Genomic DNA, 27,559 nt, shown 5'->3' on the forward strand with positions numbered 1-27,559 from the left:
CCAGTCCCGCTCCCTCCTCCTCTCCGTGCCTCTTTCTCCGCCCTGCTCCCCGCCAAACACACTTGCACAGGGGCTCTCAAGGTGTTCTCCGCACAGCGGAAGATGGCGACAGACTGAGGGGGCATGGCCAGCGGGAGCCACGGGGCCGTGCCGCTGGGCTGCCGCCACAGCGGTGCGAACGAGAGGCGGAAGCGAGAGGCGCACTAAGTAAAGCCCGGTGTCTGCGTCCGGCGCCTGTGGCGCTGCCGGGAGCCAGGTGGCCCGCCCGAGCCGGAACTCCAGGAGCAGCGGGTGCGGAGCCGGAGCAGAGCCCGCCCGGGACTGGCCCCGGCGAACACCCGGAGCGCGAACGAAGCCCGAAGGGCCCGGCAGCGGACCGGCCGGCCGGCCTAGGAGGGCGCGAGCGAGGCAGGGAGCGGCGTGGAGCGGGCAGCGGGCGGACGGGCGGGAGCGGAGCGGAGCGGCGCGGCGCGGGGCGAGGGGAGTGGAGCGGAGCGCGGCGGCGGGGCCCGCACGGCGGCGCTGAGGGGCGCAGAGCTGCGCCGAACCGAGACGGCCGGTTTGGAGTGCGAGCCGGGCGGCCGCCGGCGGGGAGTGAAGTGGCACGGAGCCGAGGGCAGCTGAGGGGCCCGACACTATGAGGAGTGCGGCCCCGCCGCCGCAGCCGCCACCGCCCCAGTGCCCCGCACCGCCCCCAGCAGGGACGCCGGGCAGCGCCTAGCGGGCCGGGCGGCGGCGCCCGGGCTGAGAGCGACGGAGCGCGGGAGCGGCGCGGAGACGGCACCAGAGCGCCCCGCGACTCCGGCCTGAGCGGGGCACCGGGTCGGCCGGCCTGCCTCACCATGCAGCCCCCGAGGTAGAGCCTGGACGGCGCCAAGGAGCGCAGAGCGGCGCGCAGCCCGCCCGCCGGAGACGGCCGTCCGGCCTCGCGCCTGCCTATTCCCTCCAGCCCGGACCCACCGAAATATGTTCAGGGGCGCTTGGATGTGGCCCGGGAAAGACGCCGCCGCGCTGACTATCTGCTGCTGCTGCTGCTGCTGGGCTCCCAGGCCGAGCGACAAACCTTGCGCCGACTCCGAGCGGGCGCAGCGATGGCGACTGTCCCTGGCGTCCCTGCTCTTCTTCACCGTGCTGCTCGCTGACCATCTGTGGCTGTGCGCGGGGGCCCGGCCCCGGGCCAGGGAGCTGAGCAGCGCTATGCGGCCGCCCTGGGGGGCCGGCCAGGAGAGGCAGCCGGTGCCTCCTCGCGCGGTGCTGCCGCTGCCGCCGCCGCCGCCCGGCGAGACCAGCGCGCCCCCGGGCACCTGCGGCCCCAGATACAGCAACCTGACCAAAGTCGCCCCCGCCGCCGGCTCTCGGCCGGTCTGCGGCGGCGTCCCAGAGCCCACGGGGCTGGACGCAGCTTGCACCAAATTGCAATCTTTGCAGAGACTTTTCGAACCGACTACCCCGGCCCCCCCTCTGCGGCCCCCTGACTCCCCTTCCCGTGCCCCGGCCGAGTTCCCCTCCGCCAAAAAAAACTTGCTCAAAGGCCACTTTCGGAACTTCACTCTCTCCTTTTGCGACACCTACACGGTCTGGGACTTGCTGCTGGGCATGGACCGCCCCGACAGCCTGGACTGTAGCCTGGACACGCTGCTGGGGGACCTGCTGGCCGTGGTGGCCAGCCCCGGCTCCGGGGCCTGGGAGGCGTGTAGCAACTGTATCGAGGCGTACCAGCGGCTGGACCGACACGCTCAGGAAAAATATGACGAGTTCGACCTCGTGCTGCATAAATACTTACAGGCGGAAGAGTACTCAATCCGGTCCTGCACGAAAGGCTGTAAGGTAAGGACTGGCTTCCGCAGCCACAGCAGCCGCCCTGGGCAGCAGCGGCGGCAGTGGGACCGGGAGAAAAAAGGAAGTCTCCGTTTCTACCCACCTCACCACTCCCACCGTGCCCAGTGCAGCACTACCAGTGCCACCCTGGGACCCTCCCTAGTGAAGGGGCCTCAGGGATTCAGGCCAGGTAACCACCTGGCTAACTTCTATTAATTCCGGGTTTGGGCACCTTAGGCCTGGGGCTTCCTGGCGCCCTGCCCCCTCATGAGGGGGGAGGGGCCACGGGGCCCGGGCTGACAATGAGGTGGCGGGAGGGATTGTGCTCCCCCCAGCCTCCATCCTCAGCCAGCCATGCCCCTCTCCTTTCAGAGGCTGGAATTGAACGTCCTGGGACTGGCTGGTGCAGGGGGAAGGCCAAAGATGGGAGAAAGAATATTTGGCAACCAAACCCTCACCCTTTGGCTTCTGCCAGTGGGTGAGAGGAGGAGCACTCCTGGTGGTGGGGCACACCACACTCTTGACCTTATGTGACCTGAGGTGACTGGCCAGAGCCGAGGCAGGTCGAGCCCAGGGGCTGCCTGTCTTCTCCCAAGGAAGTCACCTGCAGGCTCTTCTCTCCTGACAAAGGAAGGAGCTGGGAACAGGGAACAGCGACTGGTGGGAAGGCCACTGAAGGTTGGTGCATTCTCATACAAAACTCCCAGTGCCTTCCCAGCACCCCATGGTGACAGTGGAGGGAACACTGGCTTTCTAGCTGCTGGGGATAGGTATCCAGAGGAGAGGTGAGGCAGCTGCAGACGGGCCTGCCTAGGGAAGAGCTGAGTGTTAAGAAACTTCTTGACCCTCGGCGGGGTTGCTCTGGACAGTTAGGTGGGTGAGGTCTGCAAACATTTGGGATTTGATGCTACTGCCCTGCTCGCCCAGCCTGGCCAGGTGACCTGCCTTTGGGAGGAAAGAGAACAGCAAGGTCAAAGGGTCAAATGACAAGGAGACCGGGAGGGGTGGTGGCCTCACACATCCTCCAGCTGGGGCCAAGAGCTGGAGAGTGAGACAGTTGCTTTCTAGCCTAGCTCGTGTCCCTCCAAGACTTTGGGGAGGGGCAGAAAGTGCCCTTTTCCATCCAGCATGGCCCTTGTGGACTTCTGCAGGGCTTCCATGCTTTTAGCGGGTTCCCTAGGGATTGGGGCAGAGGGTTGGGAAGGAAAAGGGTAGTTCCTCGCTCCTGACTTCACTTTCTCCTTCTCCTTTTTCCTGCTCTCGTAACCTAGCAGTCTCCCTCCCGCCTCCCTCAGCCTCAGCTGACTCACTGCCTCACTCACACTACCAAATGAGATATTCCACTTCTTAAAGGTGTACAGACAGATAGACACACACACACACTGCCATACACCATCACCACCACCCCGGGCAAAGTCACATAGGCATGCAGAGAGGTCGTCACACCCACAAACAGTGTCATTAGAAGCAGATGCCGTGTCACACACACGCACATCTCCCCATGGTATCAGAGACACGCAGGCAGAGGTACTGTCACATGAAGAAGGACACATTTTGTCTTACAGAAACACATACCCTCGATGTCAGCCACGGACACATACACTCAGTGGGAGCAGAGAGACAGGGTCCACAAGCAGATGGAATCAAGGATGTCTGTTTTTTGTGGCCCTCCCTTCAACCCCATGGCCCTGTTTTTGTTTGTTTGTTTGTTTGTTTTCCTCAATCACCAGTATGAATGAGAGGCATGCCACAACTTCCCCATGGGGTTTTCTCCGTGTTGTAGTTGACTCCGATTTCTGTCTGGACCTGAACTAAATACAAATCTCTCATGTTGATTGTTTTTACCAAGCAGTGTGACATAGGAGAAATACATCTGATCTCTCCAATTCAGGAGGCCTTATCACCTCTACTTCTTGTTAGTGGTATGACCTTGGGCAAGTCACTTCACTTCTGTAAGCTTTCATTTCCTCATTTGCAAAACAGGGATCATCATCCTTGCTCTGCCCACATCCTGGGTCTTTGGTGGGAAGAAGGTGCAAATGTATTTTGTAATAAGAATATAACATCTGACATTAATGCTTAAGGTTTTTCCGCCCCTCTTGTGTATGTTATGAGATCAAGGAGGCTGGTGATACTAGCACCATTACTCCCATTTTACAGATGAGGAAACTCAGGTGCAAGGGGATCACACGGTTTGCCCTAAGGTCACTCAGCTAATGAGCAGGAGTGCCAGGACTCCAGCCCACGTGTTTTAGTGCTAAGCTCGTGCTTTTGCCCTGGCCTCACATCAAGTTCCTGATGGCCCTCCCTCCTCTCCTTTGTCTTCTTGTCTGTCTCTCTCCAGCAAACCAGCGAACTCCTCCTGCTCTCTGGCTGCCTGCTGTGCCGGCAGAAGGGCAGTGCCAGCTCCACAGCTCTCTTCCTGCCTTTCCCACCCTTGTCCAATGCTTTCTCCCTCAACTGAGGCCAGACCCACCTGGCTCTCCAATCCAGCTGTATGATGGGCACTAAGGGAAAAGACAGCCCTGCTACCCTACTTGGACTGTAGGCTCCTCTCTCCTCAGCCCGTCACCCCACCTCCCTGGCAGGCCTTACTTGCCATTCCCAAACCCCGTTTCTGGGCTCCAAGCCCTCCTGTCTGGGCCCCACCCCAAATGGGATCCCTGGGAGATGATGCCCCACCCTCAGAGCTTCTCCCGAGTGGAGAGACCACAGCCCCAGGCCAAGATGAAGAGGCTTTCTTACTTCTAGAAACCAAGCTGGGAACCTCTGTTCCAGAGCCAGGTGACCCTCTGTCCCCGGGACCCTGTCCTGAGTGCATCAGTTAGCTGTTCCCTGGGTGGCCCCAGAAACCCTGTTCTCTGCTTTTGCAATATCTGCCCCCGTTTCAGGCCACACAGGGCCCCACGAGTCATACCTGTCCTCGCTGCTGCCTGTGACACCTCCCAATTTAGTACCAGCTGCAACATTTCCTTAATGTGCGACTGACTTCCTCTCACACAGCAGGGCAATGTTAACTTACGCAGGCCAATGCCCTTCCCCGCCCTGGCCTCTCCCAACTCCCAGGGTCATTCCTCACCTCTCTCTTAGCTTCCTGTGCATCCCCACAAGCCCTGTTTCCTCCAACCCCCACCCCACTCTCTTGGCCCTAGCTAGGGTTACTGGACAACCACCTCACTCCCCCATGGCTCTCCATCCTCCCAGTTCTGCCACACTCCTGCCTTTCTGATTGCCTCTTCCCCCACCTCTGTCTCTTTCCTACTCTCTCTTCAGAACATTCAGACTAGGGGGAGTGATGGAGATGGGGGCAAAATCTTGGCTTCTTCTCTCATAGCTGTTGATCTGAGAGGAAATAGAGGCCCAAGGGAGGGGCAGTTCTTAGCTCTCTCACCAGCCATAGGGTTGCATTAGTAAAGATGAGTGCCAGGGAAGGATGTGATAGTTCTGCTCTACTCCAGACTGACCCAACCCACCTGGCAGACAGTGTGTTTGATTTTGGGTCTCACACTGGGCTGAGGAGGAGGCAGGAACCCATGTTCTTCTGGAGAGAGTTGAAGGAGGTGTTTCACCTGGAGAAGAGGCGACTCAGGCAGATATGCTGTCTGTCTTCACACCTCAGAATAGTTGACATGGTATAAATGAAGAAGCATGACCTGTGTGGCCCCAAAGGGCTTTTATAGTTAGAAAGTTCTAGGCTAAAACCTAATTCTTTTATTTATTACCTGTGTAACCTTGAGCTAAGGACGCCAACTCTCTGAGCCTCACTTTTCTCACTTGTAAAATGGGGCTAATTCATCGTAACAGTTTTGTGAGGTCATTATTAATGAGAAGAGTCTTTACAGTACCTAGACCTGCCATATCAGAGTTGTTCAGTTTCTTCCTTTCAAAAAAGGAACAGACTGCCTTAGGAGGAAGTGAGCTCCAACTCCCAGCAAGTGTCTGGCCCGATGCAGGTGGACCCTTGGGGAAAATGCCATGGAGGCAACTCTAACACCAGATTATGAGCAGAGTTGGACCAGGTGACCTTTGAGGTATATTTCAGCCTGGATTTTAGGCCTGTGAGCAAAGCTTGCTCCTTGAACAGCAGCACTGGATGGGGAGGGCTGGGGAAGGAGGTTGGTCCTAACACCCACACAAAGAGAGGGGGTGGGGGGCTGCCAGAGCCAACGCCTTGCCTTCTGCCCGTACCCGCTGGGGCCCTGCTCTTCCTCCACTCCGGCTGGCAGCTGTTTCTGCCTCACTGCCTTCCTCTCTCCTCCCACCTGCCACAGCTTTCCTGCCAAGCAGGACTCCTTGCTAACACTGGGTATGAGGGGTGCTGAGAGCAGGGAGCTCAGGGCACTGAGTAAAGGACAGGAGCCCCAAGTTGGCCAGTGGTGTCTGTTATCATCACACAGGCTTGCAGTCAGGAAGCAGTGCCCCACAGGCAGCCTCCCTGACCCAGGGCTCTTAGAGCCAGAGAGGTACCCTGGTCCCTGTTTGGGGGTAGAGGAAGGGGCAGGCTGTCAATAAACAGCCTCCTGGGAGCCATGACAAAGCCTGCCCTTGGGGAGGGGCCTCCAGATCCACAGAAGCTCATCTCATCACCAAGGAATGTGAGCATGGGGTTCTGGGAAGGAGCAGGAACCAGGAATCCTGGAGCAGGGACAGAGAGGAGGCAATGTTTATAGCGAGGACAAGTGAGGACCCACCAACATCCTTTGTTCAGTGTCCCAGTCTCTTGTCCTTGGACCCAGTGACAATCACTGTTACCTTCCTGGAATAGCACACAGTGAATTAAGACTGGGAGTGGGAAAGTGGTCACTCCCACCCTGACCTGCCCCCACTCCAACCCCCATGTTCTTCCCACATGTTAGCTCACACCCAACATGCCTATCCACTTTCCAATGACCCTACAACCTTCCCAATCTTCTAATTATCACCCTACACTCTTCCCAAGCCACACCCACACCTTACTCCCTCTACCTACAGCCCTCCAACCCCTGCCCCTCCTGACAGTTATCTCCACCCCCTTCCACCTCAATTCTGGACCTCACTCCCCACCTCTTTCCTCTCAACAGTCAGCCCCTCACATTCCACATTACTCCCCCATTCCCATCTCCCACCTGACACCCCTCCCAAACCTTTATTCCAAGATCCCACACCCTCTTCTGGCCTGCATGCCCCTTGGGCCTTGCATCACTCACACCCCACTCACACTTTACCTCCCTTCTCCCCATCCTTTTTCTTGCTCTCTTTCATCTTCTGGTCCTCTCTTCCACCCTCTTTCCTCCTGCCTCCCCCTCTCCCTCTCTGCTCTCTTTCTCCCACTTCCCTTCTCTCCTTACCATTCAGGGTAGACATGTACATGTGTGCATGCACACACAGACACACATTCATACAGCCACACATCCCCCAGTCTTCTTCATGGCTACTTCCCATCCTTCCCGCAGGCTGGTGCCTGACTACTACAGTCACCATAGCAACGGGAACCTCCAGGAAGGATACACTGGTATCTCCTGAAGGTGGGGGTTGGGGGAGTTAGGTGGAGAAAGGGAGCCTAACAGTCTCCCACCCAATACCATGGTCTGGCAGGAAGAGTCTGCTGAACATGGTGAAGGTGGGAGTGAGGAAAGGGAAGACAGTGGCTGGAACCAAGATCAAAGGAGGGTCAAGAATCTCCCAACACTTTGTAAGCATGAGAGGGTGCTTCTAAGCCATGTGGATGCATGCTGGTCCCCTCTGGATATGTCAGTACCCTAAGGAAAGGGTACACTTACTTTTTTACATGTGGGTAGGGACATAGGCTGAACCTCAGACTCAGGGGCGGGAGTGTGCCCTAGAAAAACTTCTCCTTTGGGGCAGTTCTTCTGTGCCCCCACCCTCTGAGGCTGTTTGCCTTCTGTGTGCCCATACAGACTGGGCATCAAACCTGCCCTCCCCAGCTCATTTCTCAGCCACATGTGGATTCCAGCTGCCAGTGTTAGCTGAAAGCCAGGGGTGGCCCCTGCTTCTGGGGGTCTGGACAAATCTGGACCCCTACAAGCACCATTCTCCGATGCTGGCCTGGTAGGTCTCTGGGGAATGGGTACGTTTGCATTTTGTGTGATTACAGGCACACAGACCAGAGTGTGTGCAAGAGGCCGAGGATGCTGGACCAGCCTTTTCTCCCTGGGCATAAAAGTGGGCTCAGTAAAGCCTGAATTTTTGATACTGTTAGCCAGATAGGTGCTTGGAGAGGAGGGCAAGGGCACTAGGCGAGCTGCAGCTGGCTCTGGAGAGGGAAGGAGTTACTACGGAGTGACAGGGACTGCCAGGGCCAAAGCTCCTGCTCGAATGCATTCTAGAGAAAGGAGCTGGAACCTGAGCCACAAGTCTATGCACCAAAAGATGAGGACAGCTGGCTGCAAAGACGAAAGGGCTAAGAAAGGGGAAGGAAAGAAGAAAATTGCGAGCCTTTGAGTGCCTAGGAGATGCCAGGGGCTTTATATATGTTCATGAACTCATTTAATCCTGGCAGTCATCCTAGCAGGCAGGCACTATCATGATTCCCATTTTACACATGAGACAACTGAGGCTCGGTGAGGTGAAATGACCTACCCAGGCCACATAGCAAAAGGACTGGCATACAAACCTAGGTCTGTCTGTTCTTTCTCCAGTGCACAGATGCATGAAGAAAATGCTAATAATCTCCTCCAACTGTCAGAGGTAGTGCCCAGCTGGCTACTGAGAGGCTGGGCTGAGAAGCTGGGCCGACTGGAAGGGAGGCCCCACAGAGCCTATTGGCAGCTTAGAGGTCCTCTGGAATGGCCCAGATCCAAAATGAGGACCCACCAACATCCTCTTTGTTCAATGTCCCAGTCTCTTGTCCTTGGACCCAGTGACAATCACTGTTACCTTCCTGGAATAGCAACAAGAGAAAGGGCGCAAGGAAGGAACTGCAAAGGAGACGGGAGGACCTGGGCTCCTCTTTCCTGGAGGGAAGGTATCTCTGTTATATTCTCAGCCCCAATCTGCTGGAGGGATCAAGCAGAGCAGCAGGGGAGAAGGTGCAGAACATTAACCTAAGTTAGTCCCTAAGCAGGCCTAATGCAGACCTGAGACCCTGGCCTCCACATCCACTGCACCTCAACATGTGCAGTTTCTCCATATCCTCGCACATGGTGGTAGAGCTGGAAGGGAAAACGACTGCAGTAAGACTTTGTTGTCCCAGAGTCCGCTGAGACCTGGCCTGGGCTTTGGATGCCCAGTTCCCGTGCAAGGGTTTTGGTGAGCACCTAAACTTGAACACCTAGGTTTTCTTGGGGATTGAAGGAAGTGCCAACCCACCAAGTTCTGCCAGAAGAGGGGCATTTGGTGGTGGTGCGTGTTACCAATGTTCCCTGTCTTATTTGGTTTTAAGAAGATAGCATGGCTACCTGGCTGATCTGTGAAAGGTGAGCTTGTCTGTTTAGTGTTGAACTCATTAAAACTTTCAACCAAGTTAATCTCTTAGAATTATTATAGTCTCAGAATCTTATAATAATATCTTTTTTTCCAGTTAACCAAAAAGGTCTTTGAGAAATTTTGGAAAGTAGAAGTATAAAAGGAAAAAAGTCCCAGAGCACTTAGTCTTTTTTTTTCCATGGTAAAATATGCATAACATAAAATTGACCATTTCAACCATTTTTAAGTGTACAATTCAGTGGAATTAAGCACATTTGCAGTATTGTACAGTTATCACCACTATCCATTTCTAAAACGTTTTCATCCTCCCAAACAGAAACTCTGTGCCTATTAAACAAGAACTCCCAGCCGGGCGCGGTGGCTCACACCTGTAATCCCAGCACTTTTGGAGGTCGAGCTGAGCAGATCACCTGAGGTCAGGAGTTCGAGACCAGCCTGGCCAACATGGCAAAACCCCAGCTCTACTAAAAATACAAAACTTAGCCAGGCATGGCGGTGCATACCTGTAATCCCAGCTACTCAGTGGAGTGAGACAGGAGAATCACTTGAACCCGGGAGGTGGAGGTTGCCGTGAGCCGAGATTGCGTCACTGCACTCCAGCCTGGGTGACAGAGTGAGACTCTGTCTCAAAAAATAAAAAAATTAAAAAAAAAAATAACTCCCCATTCTTCCCTCCTTCCAGCCCCTGGTAAGCATTATTCTACTTTCTGTCTCTAGGAATTTGAGTGGGTACTTCATATAAGTGGAGTCATACACTATTTGTCCTTTTGCGTCCAGCTTATTTCATTTAGCATGAACATTTAGTGTTCAAGGTTCATCCATGTTGCAGTATGCATCAGTACTTCATTCCTTTTTATGGCTGAGTAATAGTCCATTGTATATCTATGCCACATTTTGTTTATCCATTCATTTGTTGGTGGGTGTTTGGATTATTTCCACTTTCTGGCTATTATAAATAATGCTGCTATGAACATTGGTGTACAGGTATCCTTGGAGTCCCTGCTTTCATTTCTTTTGGGTTTATATTAATACCTAGGAGTAGAATTGCCAGATCATATGGCAATTCTATGTTTAACTTTTTGAGGAACTGCCATCCTGTTTTCCACAATGGCTGTACCATTTTACATTATATTACATTTTATGTTATACATTCTGCACCATTTTACATACATAACAGCAATACGCAAGAATTCCAATTTCTCCACATCCTTGTCAACATTTGTTATTTTCTGAAGTGTTTTCGATAATAGCCACCTTGATATGTGTGACTATATGTTTTTACATAGTTGAAATCATAGTGTTTTTTACCCTGCTCTTTTAAACTTGTTACACCATCTCTTCATGTAATTAAATATTCATAAACATCATGTTACTTCCAACATTTTGCTATTATAAATAATACTGTGATGATATTCTTTGTTCATAAATCTGTTTCAGAACGATTCTTTTTTACTAATAAATGCTATCTCAGTCATTTTTTCTTATTTCTCTACTTTGCTGAGTTTTTAAAATCACAAAATAATGCATGCTCTTTGTACCAAATTAACAATACAGCGGTTTATAAAGAAAACATTAATGATCCTCCTATTAGCTCCCCTCCCAATCCCACTGCCTGAGGTCCCTGATGTTAACAATATGTAGTGTGTTCTCCTGCCCCTCTGTCCAGGCTTACATAAACGTCTACACACAAAATGACTTTTTCTTTCCTTTTGCATACAAATGGGAGCATAGACATTAATTCTGCAAGATGAAGTTTCAGAGCTAGACGTACAGAATCAAAGAGTATTAACCTTTTTGAGGCTCTTGACATACATTACCAACTTTCTTTCAAATTACTGGGTTATTCTAGTTTATACCCTCACCAAAAGTGTGAGACTAATGCAGCACACTTTTCCAGTATTGGCTATCACATCTTTAAAGCTTTACTAATTTGGTAGTTGAAAAATGGTACAGCATTGGCTTTTCATTTGCATTCGTTAGGTCAGACATTTGTTTTTCTTGTTTATAGGCCATTTGTCTTGCCTGCTTTGTGAATTATCTTTTCATGTTTTGTGTTTTCCTTACTGACTTGTATGTGCTTTTTTGTATGTATTAATGATATTAACCTTTTTCTAATCACATTTGTGGCAGATTTTTTTCATTTCTTATTTGCACCATAGAGCTGAAAGGAGGGAATGGAAAGGAAGAGAACTATTCCACACACTTTGTGTCCTTTATCTTACTTAATTCTTGCATCTGCCTTATGAAGTACATGATATTATTCCCATTTTGCAGAGGAGAAGCCTGGCTCAGAGAGGTTAAATGGCTAGCTTAAGGTCATCCAGCTAGTAAGAGTTGGAGCTGGGATTTGAACCCAGGTCAAATCCAGGGATTTGAATGGCAGCAGACAATGGTACCACCCAGTCTTTGCTGGTGTAATTATACTATCGGTAAAGCTTTGTGCTAGTTGCTTAACAGGCATCATTTACAGAAAAGTAAGGGTAGATACTTTTATTATCTCCATTTTACAGATGAGGAAAGTGTGGATCAGGGAAGTCCAGTAACTTGCCTGAGGTTTTATAACCAGTATGAGCAAACCTAGGGTTTGGACTGCATGACTGTTTGAGTTTAAAGATGTTTGACCCTGTCTTCCCACTGTATTTGATTACTCCCTAGGCATCAACTTCTTGGATCCAAATTGAGGCCCAGGAAGGAAAAGTGCCTTTCTCACAGTCACCAGAAAGTTAGTGGCTGAGTCCCTGTCTCCCTACAGGTGGTGACTATTCACCTTTGGAACTAAAAAATAGGGTCATTATGAGCCTTAAATAACATGAAGCATGCTAATCTCTTAAGAGCACAGTGCCTGCGAGATGGAAAGTGCTCAAGACATGCTAGCCCCCATTGTTATTATTATTATTGGCAGTGGACCTTGGACAAGTTATATAAACTCTTTGGTCCTCCCTGTCCTCATCTGTAAAGATCTGTCTCTGCCTCAAGGGATGGTTGTGAGATCTCAGTGAGTTAATAAATGTCTGGGTCAGGTGATTAGAACAGAGCCTGGCATATAGTAAGCACTTAATAAATGGTAGCTATTATTATTCTCTCCTTAATTAGGTGTGTTTAATCCAAATGACTGCTTAATATCTAATTGAGGTTGACAACACTGGGGTGGGATACTTGGGAATAGGGAAAGGTAATTTGTGAGCAGGAGGTGAAGTATCTAGGGTAGGGGATGAGGAGCCAGAAGGCAAGTAGAGGGATTCTAGTGAGGGAAGGCACAAGGATATACTTAGATGGGGGAGGAAAGAGGCAGAGAGGGAGATGGAAAGACTCCAAAGCCCTTGATTTACCTCATCGCCAAAGACCAAGCACAGCTGACAGTCATCTTTGATCACATCTCTGTTCTCTCCAGCCTCTCATCTTTCTGGCAAGGCACAGAATTTGGAGGAGGAGGTAAGGATCTGTCTTTGGTGATCCCTGGAGAAGGCTGGAGATTGCTTCCTGGGCCTGGGCCCAGGTATAGCTGTATGTGGCAAACAAGTGTGCCTGGGAAGGGGAAGTGTGTGCAGCTCAAGGGAACCTGTGGCTGTCACTGTCAAACTGGCACCATTCCTGTGGTAATCTGCACAACCATTGTGCACAGAAGCTCCCAAAGCTCCCCTCCTCTCATCTTAGTCCTCTGTGTGGCTATGGGACCCCTCATTAGCTCTGTTGTCCTGATAAATTTACCGTGGTCCAGACAGTGGTGATGGAGTAGATGATCCAGGGCAGGGCAGTGCAGGGCCTGGGGCTCTGCAGCAGGGCAGCGTGGGCTGAGTCTGGCAAGGTTGGTCAGGTCAGGTCTTGGAGATTTTCTTTTGTTGTTTTTGAGGTTCTTGGCTGCAAAGCAGTTTGTTTTTATTTAAAATTCACTTTATCAAAGTACTGTATTTTCATAATTGTAAAAGGCATGTACAAGCTATATATATATACACACACACGTATATATGTGTATACACACACACACACACACACCCCAAGCCTCACTCTTCAGAGTCAAACACTTCAGACACTCTTGACTGTTTCTTCTGATATTTACCTCAATATTTCTAAATGGTATGCTAATATTGCTATTTCTTGTTTTTTCTGTTTTAAATATTTGTGTATACACACATGTATAGATAGATATTCACACATATACATATATACACCTGTGTGTATATATCTCATTTATATGTATCCTTGTAGCTTATAAAGCTTTTAAATTCTATATATAAAATATCTGTTAAATGACATATATAGATCTCAATGCTTATCATTAAAACAGTAGCCCTCTACTCCACCCCTGAGCCTCACTCTTCAGAATTAAATACTTCCAACTTTCGTAGCTGTTTTCTTCTGATATTTACCTCCACATTTCTAAATGCCATGTCAATATTCTATTTCCAAATTTTTCTCTTTTAAATATCTGTTGACTTTTAAAATGTGATTAGAGGAAGATTTAGCTCTTTTACTCCCAGTAGCACTTAACATACACACATGCTTCCCCTCTCCTCATACATTCAATATTGGCAAGTCAAAATTTCTGGTTTTAACAATATTCCATGTTTATATTACTAGAATTATAAATATTGTTCACAGCTGAGTTATGTAGAATACTGTGATTATATTTCCTTCCTTGGTCATCTTGTTTGCATGGCGTTAATAATTGCCTCTTGTTTTCTGTTTGCTTAGTTTTCTCATTTTTTGCTGATACATTCCCAATTTCTTTATCAGAACTATAAAATCTCACACAAATACTTTAATAACCCATTATTTTCACTTTTTTTCTTGGAGCTCTCCACCTTGCTCTAGTTGCTAGAGGTTTGGTTTTCAAGTATTTGTCAAGTACCTCCGTGTGTATACCTCCTCCACTTGCATACCCAGCTCCATGTGAGGCCCTGAGGACAGTGGACAGATGAGTAAGATACAATCTATCCTTGGTGAATCTACAGTCTCATGAGTGTATAATTTATAGAAATGTCTTGCCAGAAGGCTCTGTGTTAAGACTTTGATCTAGGCTGTCCCTTTGGTCCCACACTCAGGCAGGCCTCCTCTTCTTCGTTTCCCATGAGTTACCAGAATGTGATACATTCCCCCAAAGAGGAAATGTGATCTTAGGCTGCATTAACAAAAAGTTTCTAGGACAGGAGGGCTGATTCCTCTACTTCACTTTGTGTTGATAAATCCTATCCAGGGATTGTGTGTAGTTGCAAAGGACATGGAAATACAGGGACTCATCTGAATGTGAACAACCAGGCTAAGAGAGGACTGGAAACCACATCTTTTGAAATAGTTGAAAAAAAAAATTGGGGATGTTTGGCTTCTTGAAAGAGTAGTCTACACATAGCTATCTTCAATTTTATTCCCTCACATTTCCTTTTCAATTTTCTACAGGCTGGTTTCTGCCCCCACTGCTCCACTGAAACTGCTCTCACCATAATGAGACTGCCTCTTAATTCCCCAAACCAGTGTGTTCCCATCTAAATCGGTATCTGCTGGCCACTCCGTATTCTTTGAAATTCTCTCCTCCCTTAATTGGCAGAATGCCTCTCTTCTGTTTCTCCTCCAATCTCTTGAGCCACTCTTCCATCTTCATCTGATTCTTTTCCTCCATCTGCCCCTTAAATGTTAGTTTTTCTAGGGATCTACTGTTGATCCCTAGGCAATGCCATCCACTTTATAGGCTTCCACGATTGCTGAAGCAGCCAGGGTGAGCTAGGTTATGCTCTGTTAACAAACAACCCCCAAATATCTGAGGTTTAGCACAACAAATGGTTACTTCTTTCTCATGATACGTGTCTGAAACAGGTCGTCAGGGAACATCTGCTCATGATAGTCGCCAAAGACCCAGGATGGTAGAGGATCCAACATAACACTGCTTCCACAGTCAGCATCAGAGGGAGGAGAATGTGGCACACCATACATTTGCTCTTAAAGCTTCTCCCTACAAGTGACTCATGTCACCTCAACTCACACTTCATTGACCAAAGCAAGTCATATGGCCGTGCCTAACTTCAGAAGGTGTGGGAAAGTGTAGTCCTACTGTGTTCCTGATGACTAAGTCCCTAACCCCTGATGGCTTCCAAGCCTTTATGCAGACCCTCCTTCTGAGCTGACCACTGTGTCCAACTGCCTCCGCAGCATTTCCACCTGGCTGACTCACATATACCTCAAAGTCAACATGGCTTCAAACTGAATTTATCGTCTCCACCCCCAACTCTATGCCTCCTGTTTTCCCTGCCTTAATAAATGAAACTATTCATCCAGCTACCCAACCCAGAAGCTTGGTCATCATCCTGGATCTCTCCCTCTCTCTCATTCCCCACATCCTTAAGTAATCCTGCTGATTCTACCTCTTTAACATCTCTTCTCACATCCACCCCCTCCTCCCTATTTCTCAATTCTGCCACTGTTGCCTTAGTCGAGGCCCTCAAAACCTCTCACTCAGACTGTTGGAATTGTCTCATAACTGATCTCTGTGCCTCCAGTCTTGATGCCTATACTCCATCATCCACACTTTCAGACAGAAGTCCGAAAAGTTAGTCATGGGAGTGGCAAGCGATCTTTAAGTAGGCAATTATTTGAAACCTGTTAAAGGCCCTCCATTGCCTATAGGATGAAGCCCAGCTCCTTGTCAGCTTCCAGAGCATATCATAACCATGGCCATGGCCTTCCTCTGCAACCTCATCTCCCATGGTGTCCCACTTTGCGCCCTCTAACTATGCTGAACTACCTACAGTCTCTAAACTCAGCACTATTTCACACTTGCAGGCCTTTATGCCTGCTCATTTCTTTGCTTGAAGTGCACTTATTCTTTCTATATTCCATCTAGTTACCTTCTACTCATTTTTTTTTCAATCCCTAACTCAACCCTCTCCCACATGGAGATGTTTTCCTGTCCTTCAGCCCTCAAAACACAGCTGATCACTCCTCTCTTAATGCTACTACTGTACCAAGGAGATACAGTGCTTCTTGACTTACAATGGGGTTACAACTTGATAAGCCCATTGTAAGTTGAGAATATTGTAAGTTGAAAATGCATTTAATACACCTAACCTACCAAACGTCATAGCTTAGCCTAGCCTACCTCAAACGTGCTCAGAACACTTACATTAGCCTACAATTAGGCAAAATCATCCAACACAAAGTGTATTTTATAATAAAGTGTTGAATATGTCATGTAATTAATTGAATACTGTACTGAAAGTGAAAGAACGGTTGTATGGGTACTTGAAGTATCATTTCCACTGAATATATATTGCTTTCTCACTTTGGTAAAATTGAAAAAGTGTAAGTTGAGCCATCATAAGTTGGGGACTGTCTGTGCTACCTATCACAGTGACTTAAAATGATTGATTCATATAGTTGTCTCCCCTGCTCCATGAAGACAGGAATCTTGTCTTACTCATCTCTATTATCTGTAGTTCCCAGTACAGTGCCAGGCACTCAGAAGATGTTCAAGAAATGTTTGCATGGACAAATAATGAGAAAAACAGACTCAGAGAAGTCTAAAAATACCTGCAGGGTTGGCACGGGGGACAGGAAGGTAGCTGTTCCATATGGCACCAGAAGAGCTAGTAAGAGCTGTGAGTGAAGCCACAAGGAGGAATTAGTTCAAAAGAAGGAAGAACTTCTGTAACTGCTAGAGTTATCTGAAGATATGGGCTGCCCTAGGACAGCATGACCCCCTGTGACAAGGCTTACAATCAGAAACTGGATAAGCACTTGGCAGTGATGTTGGAGTGGAACTTCCAACAGCAGATAGGGCAGTGTTGTGATGGTTCTCATGGTCCCTCCTATTCTGGAACAGTCATGAACCTGACTCCTCTGCTCCCCTGATTGACATGGATTATCTAGGCCCCTTCAGAGCTGCTCCTACATTAGGGACACTGTTTCTCCACTGGACCAACCCTGTCCAGGCTGGGCCCATCCAGCCACTGGCCTTTGAGCAGATGGCCCAAGAGGCGTGGTGGTGGGAGAGCTTTCTGGAACTGTGCTGGCTCTAGGTTCTCACCCTCCTCTCCGGCCATCTCCCCTGCCTTTCCTTCAGGCCATGCCACTTTGACTCATGACTGCTCAGTTTGAGAAGCAGGACAGCTGTTGCTTATTTTTACTGCCACTTAAGTAGAGCCCTATCATCCACCTGGATTTGCCCTTTAATACGTCTAATCCCAGTCTGATTCTACCAATTCCAGTGAACTACTGTCCCCAGAGTTATGTCCATGATCTCCTTCCTCTGGTTGAGGAGACTGATTTTGACCTAACCCTCTTCTGATCCAACTTTTGAAAGCCCAGAGTCGGGACTAGGAACACTTGGCTCTTTTCAGACCCTGCCCGAGGGGGTCCCTCACACACTTCTCTGTGTGCTGATGGATGCAGTACAAAGAGGCATCAGGTTAGCAGTCAGGTTGCCTCCCTTCTAATCATGGCTTATAGTTGATTTCTTGCATGCCTCTGACTTGGCTAAGCCAACCCTCTTCTTTGGGTCTCAGTTTCCTTATGGGTAAAATCTGGGAGCGGAGTGTACCGTGGTGTCTGTGGACAGTGGATTTCATCCCCATGTGTAGCTCACATTGCTGCTTTGCCTCCACAGGCTCTGCGGCTGCAGCTCCAGCTGCTGGCCAAGGGCCCCAGGGGTACATTAGGAAGACAAGCAGCCCTGGAGAGAAGGCCTATAGGGAGGATTTGGATGGGGAAACAGGCCCCAGGGATGGAAGCAAGTTAGAATCCAAGAAGGAAACTGCTTACTTCCTGGTTGGCAAGAACTAAAGCTCTCCTCCCTGGAGGGCTTTTCAGCCCCAGAACCAAGGAACTCGGGATGGCCTCCGCTTTCTAAACTTTCTGGCCCTGAGTCCTGGCTTTGGGATGTAAAAGTCTTCTTTCTAGAGGACAGTAGGGATGATGATGCCCTGGCCAGGGCTGCAAGCCCCAGAGCTGGAGGGTAAGGCTCTCTGGGTCCTGCCTACATTGGCAACTGCAGAGCCCAGGAGGAGTGGTGACACCTCTCATCTTGCCCCTCCCATTTCAGGAGTGCTCTGCAGCCCAGCTGGGAGGAGGGATGGGACAGCCTTCGCAGCTTCCTTTTTGGGTTAATTGGTGTTCCCTCTAGTTATTCCCTGCTTCCTTCCCCTCCCAGTTCCCATAGCAACTGGGCTGTAGCAGCCAGAACTTGATTGAGCCCAACAGTGGCCCTACTGAGGTGGGGAAAGGAGGGCACTGCCAGGTCAATGCTTCCCGCCCCACCCATCCCCCGCTGCCATCTCAAGGGTTCAGGATGGTTAAGCTCTGAGGACAGGACATAATTGGAAAGCCTTTTATGCCAGGGCTAGAGTTTGAAGAGCCTAACATGCCAGAGCAGGCCTGGTTCTCCTCAGCTCTCCTCCCCTCCCCACGCCTTGTGTCCTGCCTCTCAAATTTTGAATTCACTGTTGCTGGTAGGATTGTTCAGTAGGAAGAACCCTGGAGTTGGAGGTGGGAAACCAGGTTTCCATTTCCTCCCAAACCGATGGTTCTCAACCGTGGCTGCATACTAAAATTGCCTGAGGTATTCTGAAAAACTACAGATGTGTAGGCTCCACCCACAAGGATTCTGACTTAGTTGGTCTGGATGTGATGTGAGCCAGACAGGAGTTTTTTTTTTTTTTTTTTTTTTTAGACAGGGTCTCACTCTGTTGCCCAGGTTGGAGTGCAATGGTGTGATCTCAGCTCACTGCAACCTCCTCCTCCTGGGCAAAGGTGACCCTCCCACGTCAGCGTCCTAAATAGGTGGGATCCAAGGTGTGCACCACCACGCCCAGCTATGTTTTTATGTAGAGACAGGGTTTCACCATGTTGTCCAGGCTGGTCTAGAACTCCTGGACTCAAGCAATCCACCAGCTTCAGCCTCCCAAAGTGCTGGGATTACCAGCATGAGCCACCGCATCCAGCCCAAGACAGGAGTATTTTTTGGAAGCTCTTTGAGTGATTGTGATATGCAACCAGAGTTGAGATCCTGGAGAACAAAAGAGCTCCATGGTTCACCCAGAACTGACTGTTATCTTGTTCTGAGACGTTTCTTCCCTTTCCCTGCATCCCTTGCCTCCACCAAGCCCCACAACTCTCCTAAGCCGGGCCCTCCTGGCTTTCCTCCATCCTTGTAGACAAGCGCCCAGGAACCTGTGAATGCCCAAACAACCTCCCCCTGTCAACCCCTGGCTCAGCCCTAACACTAATGAGACAGGGCAAGCTACCTAGGTCCATCTAAGAAACAGGGCTGCAGAGTCTAAGGCAGGCTTGTTGCCCAAGCTGTAACAAACACTGAGAGCCAGATCTTTCACCTGAGAAGGACCCCAGGCTACCTCTGAGGCATGAGGGATAGCAATGGCCTCCGTCCGCTGGCCGGCTGTGGGACTGAGGAATTGGATTACCTCTGAGCCCCACATCACTCTTCTTCCTCCATTCCCCTCATTAGCTCCTTGCCTGTTCCTGCCTTGCCACCCACAGGCCTGGTGTCCTCCCCAAGCAATCTGCTCACCCACTTGTTGTCATGGTGACTCTGGCTGGGGGTGTGGGGACTGAGTGGGGAGGTCGTCTAATTAAGGAGAAAGGCCACACTCCCAATGTCAGGCCACCCCTCCCCCTTCCCCAACCTACCCTGGCTGGCTCCCTCCTTTCCTCCCTCCAGGAGCAGATGAGGGGGGCGCCCAGCCACCATAGCCTGTTACTGGGCTAATTGCAGTTGCCTGGGAGGAGGGCAGGAACTCCACTGGGGCCTCCTCACCTAGGAGCTGGAACATTGAACTAGAAGAGCCCAGAAAGAATTCCACAGGGACCTCTGAGTCACACTGATGGATGCAGGGTTGGGAGGGGGCCGATTGCACACATTTTGAGGTGAGGGTGAGGCAGGCTCTGGGTCCAGGCTACAGACGTGGGGGCAGAGCCTGTGGACAGAGACTCATCTTGGCACTCTGGGGCTCAAAAGATGGAGGGAAGTCTCTAAGGTACTGGGACCCTTAGTTCTTGTAATTTCATGTTCTTTCCTGCCTTACTTCTGTTTCTTTCTCCTCCCCTTCTTGTGGTCTCTTATTCCTCTCTCTTACCTTTGCTTTCTTACACCCCCATCTCTCTTAGCCACTCTTAATTCCATCTTATTCACCCCCTGCTTGTTCTTACCCGTCTTTCTTACTCCCTCTTTCTTACCGCTTCCTCTTAACAGCCCCGCTTACCCCTATCTCACCCTCTCTTATGTCCCTACCTTTCAGCTTCTTTCACCCTCACCCCGCTCTTAACCCTTCACCTCCCTTACACCCTCCACCTCTAATTCCCTGGCTCTTTCTCCCCAACCCCGTTGTTTCCTACCCCCACTATCCCTACCATCCCTTACCCTCTCTTTCCTATACACCTCCTGTCTTCCACCCCTTAACCCCAACTACCACTGTCTCACACCCCTCTCTTCTGCCCTCTTTTAACGCTCCAGCTCTCTTACCCTGCCTCCTATTTTCACCTGTTTTTTTACCCTCCTTTCACTCTTTTCCCATTCCTTTTCACATACTCTTTTAGCCCAGTAATTTCATATTTAGGAATCTATATAAATAAAATTTAACACAAGTGTGTGAGAGATGTGTGTATAAAGATAGTCACTGGAGCGTTGTTCATAATAGTGAAAACATGGAAATAAATGTCCATGAACAAGAGATCACCAATGCCCTTTTCATTCCATTCATACAAAACCATTCTGTTCTCTTAACACACCATGGATTTGTCTGCCAACATATCTTTGCTTAAGCTATCGTCTCAGCCTGGAATATGCCCATTTACCCCATCTCTACCTGCCACATCTAACATCCTGATTTGAGTCCAAGCTCAACTGTTCTCCCACCACTGAAATCTTTCCCTGCTTCTCCACTTGCTTCCCTCCGGTGGTCCATGGTTTGAACTCTCCTTTCTATAGATCATATGCCATAGATTCAAGTTAGATGTGTCTACCCATGAAACTGGAATTTTCATGAGCGTAGGGACATGTCCTCATTTACTTGCCCTGTTCATTCATTCAACAGATTTTTTAAAGTGTATATTGTGCCGAGTACACAACGGTTAATAAAGCAAACCCATGTCTACTTATGCGCAACTCACATTTTAGTGGGGCTGACAGGAACAAAACGAGTGCAGAGAAAGTAATACTTGTGGTGAAGAAACAAGGAAAAGAGAATAATGAGGGCAGCATCCTTTGGTGAGAGGGGTAAGGGAGATCCTCTCTGAGGAGAGGACATTTAAACTGAGACCTGAAAAATGAGAATGACCCAGACATGTCAAGAGTAGGGGGAAGAGCATTCCAGGCCAAAAGAACAGCATGTGCCAAGGCCCTGAGGTGGGAACAAGTAGGGCATGTTCAAGGAAAAGAAAGAAAATGAAGTTGGAGAGAGACAGGAACAAACTTATACGAGGGCTAGAAGTCTGTGGTCAGAAGCTTAATTCTAAATGCATCAAAGGGTTTGGAGCAAAGGAGTAACATGAGTCAATTGCGTTTTGAGATTACTCTTCCTCCTGTGTGAACAGTGGATTGGAAAGAGCAAGGGTGCAGGTGGAGAGGCCAGATGGGAGACTGTCATCCAGGTGAGAGATGATGATGGCCTGCCCAGAGGCATAGATGTGGAGCTACAGTTGGCATGCCTTGCTGATGGACTAGATGTGGGGATACAGAGAAACAGAAATGAAGGCTGACATCTAGGTTTCATGGCACTCACTGAAATGGTCAAGACTTGAGGAAGACAGTGGATTGGGGATTAAAAAAATAAGATCTACATTTTAAAGTTTATAACATGTTAAATTTGAGATGCCTGTGAGATACCGAAGTCCCAAGCAATGCTTTGCTCTTTGGGGGACTGGTTAGCAACACAACCTACCCCATCACCCACTAGTACCCCCCTGCTTTGGAAAAGGCCAGTGTGGGATTGCATTGCCAAAGTCCATGTTCACAGCAGTTATTTGTAGTTTAGTGAAAATGTTTAAAGTAAGTATAAGAAACTGACAGTGCTTCTGAAACCATGTCGCTCAGAATATGGTAGAAGAGCCTCCTGTGGCACAGTGACCTGGACCTGGCTCAGAAATGCAGATTCTGAGCCCACCTCCGTCCTCTTGAAGCTGAAACAGAGGGAGACATCTGCATATTTAACAAATGCTTCAGGGGGCTCTGAGGCACACTGAAGTCTGAGAACCATTGCTGTGAGGAACAACAATGAACCTAGAAAGCACCCCTAAAGATACAGGACTGGATGTGGGTGGCAAGACAGGAACAGGCAAGGTGCATGAGAGCCATCTGGGCATCTGTTAAAATGCAGATGCTGACTTGGCAGATCAGGGGTGGAGCCTGAGATTCTGCATCTCTCACAAGCTCCTAGGTGATGGTGATGCTGCTGGTCCAGGTCCACACTTTGAGGAGCAAGGACCTAGATCAGTGGTTCACAACTGGAGACAATACCCCTACCCCAGGAGGACATTTGACAATGGCTGGAGACTTTTTTTTTTTTTTGGTTTTCACAAGACGTGAGGGGAAAGAATGCTACTACTGTGTAATGGGTAGAGGCCAGAGATGCTGTGCAATATCCTGCAGTGTACAGGACAGCCCCCACAGCAAAGAATTATCTGACCCATAATGTCAGTAGTATCACTGTTAAGAAACCCTGGGCTTGATGATAACCAAAGACTGTGGAGCAGGGAATCTTTCTTAGCTAGGACCCAGTGCCTGGTAGGAGTGGACTAGATGAGGGACAGGAAGCATACCCGTGAAGTGAAACTGCAAAGCAGAGGTTCTAAATGAAATGTAGCAGTGTGTGTGATGTCTGCTCCATGCCAGAGCAGAAGCCAATAGGGCAGAGCATGGGTGAAGTAGAGCTCAAAGGCACATGTGGTGCCTGGTAAGGCAGGTTCCTGGTTTTTTAAAATTATTATTAAAAGTAACCCCTCACGGCCGGGCGCGGTGGCTCACGCTTGTAATCCCAGCACTTTGGGAGGCCGAGGCGGGTGGATCACGAGGTCAGGAGATCGAGACCACGGTGAAACCCCGTCTCTACTAAAACAAAAAAAAAATGCAAAAAAATTAGCCGGGCGTGGTGGCGGGCGCCTGTAGTCCCAGCTACTCGGAGAGGCTGAGGCAGGAGAATGGCGTGAACCCGGGAGGCGGAGCTTGCAGTGAGCCGAGATCGCGCCACTGCACTCCAGCCTGGGCGACAGAGCGAGACTCCGTCTCAAAAAAAAAAAAAAAAAAAAAAGTAACCCCTCACATTTACATTACACTTCAGAGTTTACAAAACATTTTCATGTGTGCCATATTATTTCATCCATACAACACCCTAATGAGGTAGAACAAGGATTATTCTTTCTCCTTCTTGAATTTAGAAACTCAATACCATCAGCCAAAGAAATGTTTGCTGAATTGAATAGAACTGACATTTGCCTCATTATATATAGGTAGTCTCAGACAAGTCAGAGACTTCCTTGGACCAAGTGTAAAATGACAGGGTTGCATGGAATGATTGGCAAGGCTCCTTCCAGTTCTGACCTTCCAGTAATTTTGTGATCTTTGCCAACACACAAATTTTGAGTCTTGGATGACTGCAGACTGGGGTGCTTGGGCTATGAGATGGGAGATCTTAGGTAAGATGCAGTGGCCTTGATCCAAGCCCTTCTTCCTCTCTACCCCCTGGATCTTGGGGTTAGGTTGGTGAGGCCCCCTTGAGAGACCGCAAGTAAGTCCCCCCATCCCTCTCCTCTGAGGTGGGAAGGGGCTGACACATGGGCTGATGCTCTTTCCTCTCCCCACAGGCTGTCTACAAGGCCTGGCTGTGCTCAGAATACTTCAGCGTGACCCAGCAGGAATGCCAGCGCTGGGTGCCCTGCAAGCAATACTGCCTGGAGGTGCAGACCCGGTGCCCCTTTATACTCCCCGACAATGAGGAAATGGTGTACGGAGGGCTCCCTGGCTTTATCTGTACAGGTAAAGGCAGGGCACTGGGGAAGAGGGAGGAGGCCAGGGGCCCAGGACAGGCATCAGGTCAGAGGAGTTGGGAGCAGGGAGAACAACAGGAGAGTCAGGTGAGAAGAAGGCCAGTGGCTGGATGAATGGGCAGTGACGTGCCCAGGTTGGGATAGGGCCAAGTGGAATAGGGAAGAAGACCAGAGTGTCTTTCTCTGCCCAGAACATACCCAGGGAGTCATCCCGAAGAAACTGGCTGGGGTCCCCAGGAAAGAAGGGCTCAGAAAGGGCAAGTGTTGAGGGCTGTGGGGAGGGAGCCTTAGATGAGGCTACTTGAGCAGCCCCAGCTCTGAAAACTTGCTCCCTAGGTAAGGCATAGCTATCAGCTCCCCGAGCACCCCACCACACCTTCCTTATCCATTGGCAGGGTTGCTGGATACTTCACCAAAGCGTCCGGAAACCAAGTGCTGTGACGTGCAGTGGGTCTCCTGTGAGGCGAAGAAGAAGAAGTTCAAGGAGTCTGAGGCCCCCAAAACCCACCACCAGCAATTCCACCACTCCTATTTCCACCACTACCACCAACAGTACCATCACTACCACCCCCGTCATGATCCCCCAGGCCGCGTCAGCAACAAGCCCGCCCTGCTGCCGGTCTCTGGGAGCTCCCGCCTCAGCCCTAGCAGGATCCGGCTCTGCGTCCTTGTTCTCATGCTCCTCCATACCGTGGTGTCCTTCTCCAGCAACCAGGGTGGTGGGGGATTGGGGCTGGAGACACTGCCTGCCCTAGAGGAGGGCCTGACACGGGAAGAGTGACAGTAGGGAGGGAGGACAGACCTCCACCACACTGACATCAGCTCCAGCTCCCCCAGGTGGGGGGGAGGGGGCTCCTCCCATGGGAGGTGTAGGATAAGGTGGGGGCGGGGGAAATGGGGGAACGACACATCCCCCCCAACCTACCCCCACCCCAAAAGCAGCTCCAACAGAATGGCCAGAGGGCCTCAGGCAGCTGCAAAACTCATCCGGGAGAAAAAGGCAGGAGCGGCAGGTGACCCCTCCCAAGCCCCCAGCTATGGGGCTTAGCAAAAAAAGGGAGGAAGTGGGGGCTGGATATGCCCACCCCTGCCAAAAGCCCTGACCCCGGGGAAGGAGGCTGCTCACCCAGCCTTGGCCCTGCAGGGAATGTTGGGGGGCACAGAGGGGAGAAGCTCTTTCCCCCACTCCACATTCCTTTTGTTGCCAAGATCCTTAATTCCCTCCTGCCCATATCCCTACAGGCGACGGCAGACAGTGCAATGGCCCTCCTGCCACTTCAGCACACCTTGCCCCACCTGGGACCATCACATGTGAAGCACCAGGTTGGGAGATGAGGTGCACACAGTTGCAGCTAGGTCGGGGCCCCAGTTAAGCTGTGCCCCACCACCCTAGGCAATGAGGGGCAGGAAAGGGATACAGAATGAATGGTGAAAGAGTGGAGATAGGGAAGGGGGAGAGGAGAGGAGAAATGTGGACAGATGGCTTGAAGACATGGCCGAATAGGCTACTGCCACCCAGCTTTGGGGAGATGGGTGATAAATGTTGAGGTAGGCTCGAGAACTGCTCCCCAAATCAGTGAGAATTTCATCAGGAGCCCTCTGGGGAAGGAGCACAGGAACTGAGTTGCTGGGCCTCAAAACAAAAGGCTGCAGGCACATGGTTAGACTGCCGCTGTCTGAAGGACCATATCTTACAGAAGGTGCACATACTCCCAAGGGCCACTCTTGCCCTGGAGATCTTGGCCTTGGGGCCAAAGACATTTCCATTTCCGATCTCCATGGGGAGGAGGGACTTAAGCCCAAGTGGGTCAGGCCTGGCCCAGGTCCTCATACTCCCTTATCTTGTCCTAGCCCAGGCCTCCATGAAGGAGAACCTGGTGGCATTGCCCCAGAGCTCTCCAGAGATGAGCCTCCCCTATCCCCACCCTGTCCCCGTCCCCAGCCTACCAAAGAGTATTCACACCTTTCCATCCCTGACTCCATGGGTTACTGTCCCAATTGTGAAACACCCAGACTCCTCTTCACCCTGTAGCAGGGTCTTCTGCTCCAGTCACCCCGGCCTCTTGCAAGAGAAAGTCCAGGGACTGACAAGAAGACCGTTTGACTAAAGATAATGTGCTGTCATATCTTGGCTGAGAAACTTGAGTCAGGCTAGAGGACTGGACAAGAGAAGAGGCATTGAGAGCCCCTGGGGGCCATTAGCCTTTCTCTGTTCTGCTGTGTGGGGGTGGGGAGTAGGGGGGATCTCATATTGCCTGGGACATTTGAATGCTGATACGAATTGACAGGAAAGGGAGCCAGGGCTGTATAGCTGGGACAGGCCAGGGAACCTTTAGTGCCAGCAGGTCCTGTGTCCTGGGATGCGATGCTAGTGAGTGAATGGGAGGGGCGGGACTGCAGCTGCGTGAGAGTGAAACCAAGAAGCGGATGGGGAAGGGAGGGCTGCCCTTGGTCAGCTTAGGGATGAATGGAGAAGGAATCATTCATGGGCCTCAGCTGGGTCCCAGACTGATTGCATGAGACTGGGGAGTCCTTCCCTGCCAGTTTTCTCATTTATTACAGCCTATCCCCCAACCCTACCCCTGTGCCCTGCCTACACACTCCCCTATTTGGCCCTCAGCACTTCGGGCCTGGTCACATACCCCATCCCTAGAGTGCTCTTTTCAGCTGGGGAGGGGAAGAGGTGCTGGCTCCTTTCCAGACATGCTTATGTATAAGTAAAGGGGCAGCTGCTTGGGCTCCAGAGAGACCCTAGGTACAGCCTTCTAACTCCTGCATCCTCAGGAGGGGAAAAGGGACTGGGAAGTAAAGGGGAACCATATGGCCCCAGGGAATGGACCCTTGGAGACTCCCATCCTCTCTTCCCCCTCACCAAGTGCCCAGGAGACCCCTGGCTCAGACCAGCCCAAGGCCTTGCCCAGTGGCAGGGGAAAGGGGCACCTCACTCCACCTCAAAGTCATTTGACTGCCCTCATCCACCCCACCACCCTAATCTTCCACCACCTCTCCGGCTGCGCCTGCCCTCCATCACAGGCAGCAGAGCCGGGCAGCTTTCTTATGCCATTTTCTACACTGTGCTTCATGAGTAGGACTTTCTTGCACTAGTTCCTATGACTGAGTCTCCAAACTGGTTTCCTAGTAGTCCCCCATCCCTTCCTCCCTTACCCAGCTATGATTCAGTTGTCTCTGCCCTCCCTCTTACCCTACCTCCGTGTTTCGGTGAGAGTCTCTGTATGTGTACTGCTTTCTGTTTTGTTGCATTGTGGGGCAGAGGCCTCTCTGCTCTTGTTTAACCCCATAAAGAAATAAATGGTAAGACTTGATGATAACCCTC

At 50.5% G+C, this 27,559-nt stretch overlaps 1 protein-coding gene across 1 annotated transcript; it reads left to right on the forward strand.

The window, feature by feature from the left end:
- Nucleotides 1-27,559, forward strand: NALF2 (NALCN channel auxiliary factor 2). Its single transcript, XM_055267221.2, has 3 exons — nt 1-1,827; nt 24,043-24,214; nt 24,621-27,559. The coding sequence occupies exons 1-3, from the start codon at nt 967-969 to the stop codon at nt 25,004-25,006; spliced, it is 1,419 nt and encodes a 472-aa protein (XP_055123196.1). The 5' UTR covers nt 1-966; the 3' UTR covers nt 25,007-27,559.

This window comes from Symphalangus syndactylus, chromosome X (assembly GCF_028878055.3).
Source record: "Symphalangus syndactylus isolate Jambi chromosome X, NHGRI_mSymSyn1-v2.1_pri, whole genome shotgun sequence".
Lineage (NCBI taxonomy): Eukaryota > Metazoa > Chordata > Mammalia > Primates > Hylobatidae > Symphalangus > Symphalangus syndactylus.

Bases quoted from the DNA above. Each gene is read 5' to 3' on its own strand.
- NALF2 (XM_055267221.2), top strand. From the start codon at position 967: ATGTTCAGGGGCGCTTGGATGTGGCCCGGGAAAGACGCCGCCGCGCTG. The intron at 1,828-24,042 runs GTAAGGACTGGC...CTCTCCCCACAG, and splicing joins CCTGCACGAAAGGCTGTAAG to GCTGTCTACAAGGCCTGGCT. The intron at 24,215-24,620 runs GTAAAGGCAGGG...ATCCATTGGCAG, and splicing joins CCCTGGCTTTATCTGTACAG to GGTTGCTGGATACTTCACCA.